General features: G+C 43.9%; 1 protein-coding gene across 1 annotated transcript in view; it reads right to left on the reverse strand.

Annotated features, from left to right (window-relative positions):
• itga3b (integrin, alpha 3b) overlaps positions 1 to 5,272 on the reverse strand; it is a 54,569-nt gene extending 49,297 nt beyond the window's left edge. The window contains exon 1 of the mRNA XM_062526309.1: positions 4,944 to 5,272. Within this exon, the coding sequence (XP_062382293.1) occupies positions 4,944 to 5,119 (176 nt within the window). The 5' untranslated portion in view covers positions 5,120 to 5,272. The remainder of the gene's footprint in view (positions 1 to 4,943) is intronic.
• Positions 5,273 to 10,000: the final 4,728 nt, after the last annotated feature.

Here is a 10,000-nt window from a genome sequence, read left to right on the forward strand (position 1 = left end):
TCGAAACCGTCTCCAGCTTTGATGTGGCCACGTTCGGTCGAGTCGACATCTTCCTCATCTGTTTCCATGTCCCCCCTAATTGGGAGCGTCTCACTGCCTCCTCACCACAAGGCCCAGCCACACTGGTGTCTGTGGATCTGTGTCTGGTTTGCCATATCTTAAAGCATCACTCCCACAGACTGTCAGGAGTCACTGAACACTCCTCCAGGGAGCATTAGTGAGTCAGGCAATCAATTTGTCCATGAAGAGAAGTTTGAATTCTTAAGTGATACTATGGGCCAGTGCTCAAACTTTTCATATCTTAAAGCATCACTCCCACAGACTGTCTCGAGTCACTGAACACTCCTCCAGGGAGCATGATCCAGGCAATCAATTTGTCCATGAAGAGAAGTTAACGCACTGTTTGAATTCTTAAGTGATACTATGGGCCAGTGCTCAAACTTTTTCAGACCAAAGACCACTTGACCAATAAACAAAAACCTCATAGACCACTTAACTCCAGAGAACTAAAACCGTATAGGCCCAAAACAGTAAGCTTATATTTCACAACACTCACTGGGGAGCTACACCAGGTGTATATTGAAGCGTTCCGTTCGCGAAGCGTATGTTGCAGCAGTTAATAATCACAATAACCAATGCAAGTAGCTACATCAGACATGACAGTGGCACGTACATTCGAAAATAGACCGCTCTTCTAAAATGGATTTTACGTGTCACGAACGGAACGCTTCAGTTACACGCCTGGTGTAGCTCCTGTCACTGAACCATTGTTATGAAGTCTTTGTACCTTGCTTGTTGTGTCAGATTTTATTCTAACTAATCCTGTCTTGACAGAAAAGCCCTCCAATCAACAAGTTCATTCAAAAACACAGTAATGTGTGCGGTGTGTAATAATTGCTGTTTACTTCAATTATCCACAACTTCTTCACCAGAATCATATAATACTGTGCCTTTAATCAGATGTCTGATTGACAGAAAGAGCATCCCCACAGAGCTGCTGGGGATCTGTGGGAGGGGCAGGGGGCTTAGCTTTCATACACCCCACACACACACACACACACACACACACACACACACACACACACACTCAATTCACTCACACCACCACAGTAGTGGTACAGCCAACAAGTCGTGTGAGCACTAAACCCTGAGGTTTCTTTTGATGCAATGGAGAACAAGTCTCTCGTCAACAACTTGCGTCTTGCCCTGCGACTGTAGAGCTGTGAAAGGCAGGGCATCCTAATTAGACTCAGGCCTCCAAAACATGCTGCAAGCAGGAATGAGTACATTTCAAAAAGAATAATAAAATCAAACTCAGTGACGTACTGTAATGCATTCCTGTGGGCTTAAGCCCATTTGGTGGTACCCGTCTCAGCTGCCAAGGAGATCTACAGTTCTGTAAAAAGAGGGTTCTCCTTGCTTGTCCTCATAAGAAAACCCCCATAGGGTTCTAAAGAATACTGTTGAAGTTCTAGCACCCTTGAACATGTTTTACAAAGACCCTTATGAGAGGATACATGGTTCTAGACAGCACAACACTCTACTCTCTTTTGTTCTTTTCACCTTTGTTCCTCATCCTTTTCTTTTATTCTTTCATTTCACTTTCTATTCTGTTCTTTTCTTTTTCTTTTTAGATCACATACCCAACCCCCCCAACCCCCTACACACACACACACACACACACACACACACACACACACACACACATACTTATTGGCAGGGTCCCCTGAGAAAGATGAGCCAAGCTCTCAGCCTCACCATGTGTCTCCTTCTGCGTTCATCTTTCTCTAAGGTTGCGCAGACTGACGTCAGTCTCCCGGTGGAGTTAGCGTATGGCTGCCGTATCGACCCATGGTCATCTGTGCCCCGATCGACTGACCGACTCTCTCACTCATCTCAAAACTGACCCCTCTCGTCAACACAACGCTCAGAGCGCACAGCCCTGATTTGACCCCACAATGCTACATGTTATACTTGTTTAATAATGATTTAATAACATATTTGTGTGTTTTTTAAAAAATATATATTTCATATTTGATGGATCAAGCGAAGAATAATGGAGAGTACTAGCAGACTACTATCAGAGTTGTACAGTATTGAGAGATGCTCAGCTTTGCATTGAACAGCCATGTCTATTCGACAGACAGACACAACTGCTTTCCCTGACAGATTTCATTTCATTAAGAAATGATTTCATTAATTAATGACAAAACAGTCCAACCATCAAAACCACTTTCTCACAGCAAAATTCCACTAAGTTGCTGGTGTGAAATAATACCTAGTAATATGCATTCATTCGTTCTGCCCAAGTCTGAAACAAAGATCTTAGAGTGGAGCAAGATAGCTCTGTTACGTATAACGTTCTAGCATCTTTGGTCAGAGCCGAGCTCGAGAGTCTCAGTGCCACATCGTATTTGATAAAACTCTACTGATGAACACTAAACGTGGCTTTTTGTTATGCGTGTAGTGGAGTTTTCCTGTTGTGGTATTTGGTTCAAAGCCGAACACAATTGCAGACACAAAACATGCATTGTCAGAGAGAGTTTGCTAGGCAATCCTAAGTAAAAGACCCGTGTTTTATTTTCCTCATTCAATCATTCAGTCATTCATTCATTCATTCATTCATGAAACCAACACAATGGATTCTCCACAGCAATGTCAATAAACCTCAATGACGATTGTAATAATGTAATAATAACTATGGTCGGTTTGGCTCTAGTGTCTAAACCACAGTGATATGGGTTGAGCGTAAGCTGTCAAAATGCTGGGGTGTGCCTGCTTGTATTGTCCACAGCTTAAGAGGAGGAATGTCTGTCCCAACAAACGTCAGACTTTCTATTGACAAAACACTCAGGTGACTTGTGTGAAACCTGACTAAATCAAATATTTCTACTAGTCCAAAGGACTACTTTCTGGCCACTGGTGTCTATGTTGTACCTGTGTAATCAGTGTCTTATGGAGTTGTCATGGGAACGTATCATGGTATAGGAATGGCATGAACATTCTGTCTCACTTTAAAGGTAAAAGCCATGAATATAATTTAATCTCTTAATTTAATTAATCTTAATTTTCCTCAGCCATGTTTTTGTTTGTCCAAAGTGCACAGTCAAACTACCAGTGTACCTGTGTACCAACGTGGCTCTTTTAAATGGCAAATAAACAAAACCTCTTGAACCGAGCGAGCCGTACACTACTCGGCACTACTTGGCTACTACTTAACAAGGGCATGGTTGCAACCAAATGTACTGATCTTAATATTATCAACAACCTTTCATTTGAATTGAGGTCTACACCTTTAAATATGACCCCACTGGCCTGGTCAGTACCACAGCGTTAACGTCATGTCCCTTATCCCTTCCTCTCCCCAAAGTGACCAGCAGTGATTGGGCTCTTTCCCCCCTTCACAACAAAGTCGCCTACAGACAAACAGACAAACAAGCTGGCAGCTGGAATTTGCTCATGCCTTTGAAGTGACTTCAATTGCAAGAGGATGATCAAGTCTCATCTTAATTGGACACAGGAAATCCCAAATAAGGGAGGAGAGATTGGGGGGGAGAACAAGCAAGACAGAGAGAGGGAGAGAGAGAGAGAGAGAGAGAGAGAGAGAGAGAGAGAGAGAGAAGAGGAGATAAAGAAGCCGTGATCTTAGATTGGTATGCGTGATCAGCATGACATTCTGAAATGACTGAAGACTAATGATCATGTGTGAATCATACCATGCTATACAGCTTATCATATATACATTTCCTTTGTGTTACAAATACCAAGCAAGGCATGTTAAATTGTTTTGTAAATAGAGGTGGAGGAAATTACAGACCAGCGCTCATTTAGAGTCTCAGGCTAGGGTGGGCTAATTTAGTCGAGTCTGAACAAGAGGACCGAGAACCAAGAACAAAACGCACTGTTAAACGCACAGTTAAAGTTAGGCTATGTACCCTATATGCAGACTGTAAACATTACGTACATTAAATGTATTAATGTTCCCGTAGTAAAAACATGATTTAAAGAGCCTGGATACGTTAAAAAAAAAAACCTGTATACGTTAAAGTACCTGGATACGTTACAGTAAAGAGGTGCAGAGAGCAAAGGAAGACGAGGAGATAGGGGGTTTCCCCTGGGGATATCACAACCACCACACCAGACAGCGTTTACCTGAGACATGACAGTGAATCTAAAGCCTGGGCTATGTTATAGCCTGCAGACGACGCAGATGGGCCCGCTTGAGAGACTCCCTACTTCCCGCCCGCTACAGATTACTCGCCCTCAGGGCACGTTTTCCCCTACATGTGGGTACAGCGCGCACCACACCACACGGCCCACCTGTTTCACCTGGAGCTACAGGTAGACGAAAAAGCCAAGCCCATTTCGCGCAGCTCTTAACAGCCCAAGAAGCAGATATGTCTCTAGGCTAAGTCTAAAACAACCCACTCAAACTGCAAATCGCCTCCTACCTAAAGACAACAAGATTAAAATACTTTCGCCTTGTTTTTATTTAGCTCGACACGCAACAGTTCTACTTCGCTGCTAGCGACCTCCCCGATGCGAATGTAAAAGTAGGTCATTATGGGGTGTATTAACCTAATCTGAGCCTCCGCGGGTGGCGGAAGTGGTGCTATTGTGTCTAAATAAATAAACAATAAATAAACCTATAACACGTTAAACGCAACCACTGGGTGTATGCTACTACAGCTGTTGCAAAAGCCCCTTCTGCATCACCGCACGCCGAGAGCATTTAGTTAAAATGACTACAGAACAGGTAGGGAACGAACAGGTAGCCTACAACGACTTTTACTTTCTGTCTTCTTCAATAACTTATTTGGAACGATGACACAATTTTAGGTACAACACATTTCTCGTCTTCATGAAACACATTACATGAAAAGGTTCCTATGGTGTAAATGTAAATCTGGTGAGTCGGTGCGGTGTGTGCGTTATGTACTTACAGGTACTGCTTTGGGTTCTGCATCTGCTTGTGTTGCGCGACGGAAAATCCAAATAAGCTGTCTTTGGTTTTGCCTTCTTTGATCACAGGAAATCGGACATCAATGTTAAATCCGTAGCCCGTCTGAGCCGCAGAAAACAGTGCCAAAAAGCACAAGTGCAATGTACTTGAAGCCATGTTTATCCCCCTTGTTGCCTGCTTGCCTATATGAAAACAATTGCTCTCCTACGGTGCGGTCGAATAGGCTTTACCAAATGCACGCCATAGGGGGAAAAGTGACCCTCTCCTTTCACTCTCGCCAACAGAGAGTGTCTAGGTGTTCGTGTTTGTTCTCTCTCCCCCTCTCTTCTCCTCCACACCCATTCCAGGCTTCTTCCAATGAGTCTGTGTGAATTCCAACCTGCTCCCCCAAAGAGTTTTTTTTACCGCTCCTTCCGGGATGTACAACACGCATAAATATTCAATGACATGACAGTGTTTCTACAGGGATATATGGCTAGTCTAGCAACAGCACTCCGATATAAAACAGGTCGCACCACTTTGAACGATTGGTTGTGTGAATTCTCTCTCTCTCTCTCTCTCTCTCTCTCTCTCTCTCTCTCTCTCTCTCTCTCTCTCTCTCTCTTTCAGTCCCTCTCTCCCTGCACAGACCCCTTGCGCGTGCACAAAGCCCAGGCACATACCCTGCCGCTCCACCTGTTGCGTTTTTTCCCTCTTTGACGCAATCAATATGCTACCACAAAAAAATATTCACATTTCAGTTTGCATTCATTTTCATTGTCACTGATATACCTCATTCGTCCAGTCGAACATTTATTTTGGTATCTATGTTTTACATTACTTTGTCCTGCATGCATTATTGCATCAGCCCAAATTATAGTTCATCACATTATATAGACTACATGCGCATTAAAACAGTAAAATAGCCTCTTTATAGAACATTTATTTAAAAGGCTAAATGGAGTTCAGTGAATGACTGGACCAGTGCATTCAACCTGCTAAGGCCACTTATTTGCCAGTGAAAACCAGTCCCAGTTCCTCCGATTATAGACAGGGGGCGCCCCATAGAGCCCCTCGTGGCCTCATGTATTATGCAGTAGTGAACTGAACGACTGCATCTCAGGCACACATGAGTTGGCGGCAGCAGCAGGCTGATGACAGACAAGACAACCTACAACCCCAAAGCGCTGTGCTAACCTTCTCAATCACACAATCCATTCTATTACCCACAACCGACTGTGCATTAGGCCTGAAATAGCTCAACGCAGATCTGGAGATGGAGACCCAGAGGAGGATGGAGTAGCAATGGGATGGCCTGTTAGAGAGTTGGCTACTCCTTTTCAACACGTCTATCTGTAAGTGCACATCGCCCCATTTCCTGCTCGCTTATGAAAGACATCCTCACCCCACGTCTCCAGAATCAGCCCACGCAGTGCGGAGAGGGGGAGACACAATGCAACTTATTCATAAATATCGCACTTCTGACAAGCGTGAGAGAGTTTTATTAAGCGCACAGCCTACTGTTAGACAGGAAACAGAGGAGTTTTTGAGATGTTTGCTTACAATTCGTATTATTTTTTATAATAATGTCAGCACTTTGGATTTCACAAGGGACATGTCTAAACAGTGGCTTCTGCTCCCGTGTTCCGTGTCCAGCAAAGATTTCAAAAGGAACATCTGGAGAACATTTTAGGACTCCAGGCCTGTGATTCTAATGAACAGAACGCTGGTGGTTCTAAGTGCGACTGCAGGGCCTCCAACGTTTTAAGATGCATTTATCTTGAGTGCCCCCTCACATGACCCCTAGGGTTTCCATGGTGACCAGTTTCTGGCTCCATTCTCGTGTCACTGGTGTGACCTCTGCAACTCTGTCTCGGAGTGTCGCTCTGCTTTGCTTCATGGCTGGAGCCGGGGGTGGATAGGCTGGATATTTTGGGGAGTGTACACGTTGTGTGTGTGTGTGTGTGTGTTTATGGGATGGTGGGGGGGAGACACTGGCCATTTATCGGCTGAAATAATGACTTTGGAGATAGCAGATCTGGAAAAGTCAGCATTCCACCGCCGAACGTTCCACTATTGTGGTTTCCTCCCAGTGAAGCAGTCGGGGTCCAGGACAAATCACGGCAACGAGGAACACTGTTTTTTTATGCAACAGGAAATATCATTATCATGAACTGCAATATGATAACATAAATAATATCTTTGTCCAAGAGACACAAGGACAACACGGTAAGATCACAGCGAAACATGTTAAGACATTTCGCTATTCCTGATAGCATCATGAGTCCACAACCAAAACACAAAGTCTCGACTTTGGACAGGACTTGCACATACCTGTATTTCTAATGTGATTTTCATACATTTTATATCAATCAAGTATCAAGTGCAATTGAGGCTACAAAGATTAAATGTCCTTGATAATGTGATGAAGTTGACTCTGAAATAATATTTTGCTCTCTCTAATAATGAGACTCAAGTTCAAACATAACTAAGAGAGGACTTCATGAACTCCCTAACCTGTTTTGAAACCTTACAAAAACCTTAAGCCATTTGTACTGAATACAGATAAAGGTGAAAGCAACAGCCAACCAACACTACCAACACAAAGCTGAAGGATGTATCAAACGTCTTGCAAAATAAGATATGACATTTGGCGACATGGTGTTGTTCACTAGCAAATAGGTGTTGTTATCCATTTCAGGACTTTATAGTCCATGCATGACTACAGTACATGCGACCTGACATGCAAACTTTCCTGTAGTTAATTTATTTGACAAATCTGTCACAATGATGTGTTCATGCAATCCAACAAATTCAAGGCCTGATGCTAATAACTAGTAAACACAGGTACACAGGCACACACACAGAGGGAGGCAGAGAGAGAGAGAGAGAGACACACACACACACACACACGCATCAAGCTCATGGTACACTGACATATAATACAGAGAATGAAGTCTCTGACTATGTCAATGCATGCCCAGAATGGTATTGCGTTACTAAGTCAACTCCAGTCAGAGGCTACATTCATTGTTTTGCATTTTTATGATGTCATCACATCAGCAAAAGTATTTGCTTTTTTTCTTTAAAAAAAAAAACCTACAAAAATACAGTGTTTTGATACAAAATACAATTTCTTCAACCCAATAAAATACAAATGACAAAATACTATTTTGTATTTGAAATGCATATGTTAAATACATGTACAGTATTTTACACACACACACACACACACACACACACACACACACTAGAGTATTTGCAGTAGAAGCTTTACAGGGCTCCCGCTCCTGATAACAATCCCATCCCTGTAAGATCCAGATGCAGGAATTCCTCACTTCCCCCAAACCCCTCTCATGTGGATGCACCAGGGAGTGTCGCTCCCAGGCATGTTCAGCTCCAAAGCACTGCTCCTCCACACACACACACACACACACACACACACACACACACACACACACACACACACACACACACACACACACACACACACCTCGCCCAAGCCCCCTCCCCGTCCCTGTAAGCTAACACCGGTCCCCAGTGTGCGGCGGGACAATGGCCCCTAATGCCATCGGCCCCACCCAGAGCACAGGACCCTCCACCCCAGGGCTCAGCTTACAGGGACACCACAACCAGCCCTCTACACATCTCTCCAGCCTTTCTGCTTTATTCTCTCTCTTCCTTGTCTGCTCTCTCCTTTCTGCTTCATTCTCTCTTTTCCTTCTCTTCTCTCCAGCCTTTCTGCTTTATTCTCTCTTCTCCTTCCCCTCTCTCTCTCCTGTCTTATTTATTCTCTCTTTTCCTTCTCTTCTCTCTTTTCCTTCTCTTCTCTTCTCTCTCCTTTCTGCTTTATCCTCTCTTTTCCTTCTCATCTCTCTTTCCTTTCTGCTTTATCCTCTCTTTTTCTTGTCTTCTCTCTCCTTTCTTCTTTCTTTCTCTCTTTTCCATCTCTTCTATCTCTTTCCTTTCTTCTTTCTTCTTTCTTTTCCTTGTCTTCCCTCTCTTTTCTCACACAGGTGGGTTTGCTTATGGAATTTATAACTCTGTCTCTGTCTCTTTCTCAACTTTACATACGCTATCTTTCCCTTCAGTGAGTGTGTGTGTGTGTGTGTGTGTGTATACATTGTGCACGCCTCTGTTTGTCTGTGTGTATCCACGTGTCTCTATGTGGGGCTGTGTGTGCGTGCATGTGTTTGCATATGTGTGTGTGTGGGCCTATGTATGTGTGTGTGTGTGTGTGTGTGTGTGTGTTTCATATATTGCATATGCTTGTATGCCTGCCCCATTCACAGGACTTATTGTTGCTATACAAATCAACTGTCACTGCTCAATTAGATCTTGATACACAAACAATTACTTAGCCCTCATAGTTGTTCGACGTAATCTCCCACGAGCACTATACAGCCCTCACTGATCCTACTTGACCTTTGAACCTTTTACAAATGCACCCTCTGACCTCTCGGTCATCTCCTCTGGCGGCGTGGGGTTATCAGGCGAGCATCTTTCCTCGCCTTTTGTCAGCGACGGTAAACACGGCAAGGACGCGCCATGCTCGTGTTGCCTAAATAAACGAGCCCTTAAACGCGCTCAGACAAGGAGGAAAAGTGACATGGAGAGAGAGAGAGAGAGAGGGATGAGGGAGGACGGAATGGACAGACAATGAGATGAAGAGAGATGGAGAGAAAGAGAGAGAGAGCGAAAGAGAGATAAAAAACGACTACTTGTGTGGTTTTGCAGGAAAAGTAAACACGATGGTAGGCGGAAGAGGGAGTCTTTTAAAACGGCCCAAAGTGAACGAGTTTCTTTGATTTTAGTCATGATTGTTGTCTGACTAAGTGGATGTGTGTGTGTGTGTGTGTGTGTGTTTTCTGTGTGTGTTTGTGTGTGTGTGTGTTTTCTGTGTGTGTGTGTGTGTGTGTGTGTGTGTGTGTGTGTGTGTGTGTGTGTGTGTGTTTTCTGTGTGTGTGTGTGCGTGTGCGTATGCGTGTGCATGTGCGTGTGTTTGTGTGTGTGTGTGTGTGTGTGTGTGTGTAAATGAGCAGGGACGGGCAGAAATAC

Source organism: Sardina pilchardus, chromosome 22 (assembly GCF_963854185.1).
Source record: "Sardina pilchardus chromosome 22, fSarPil1.1, whole genome shotgun sequence".
In the NCBI taxonomy this organism is placed as follows: Eukaryota; Metazoa; Chordata; class Actinopteri; order Clupeiformes; family Clupeidae; genus Sardina; species Sardina pilchardus.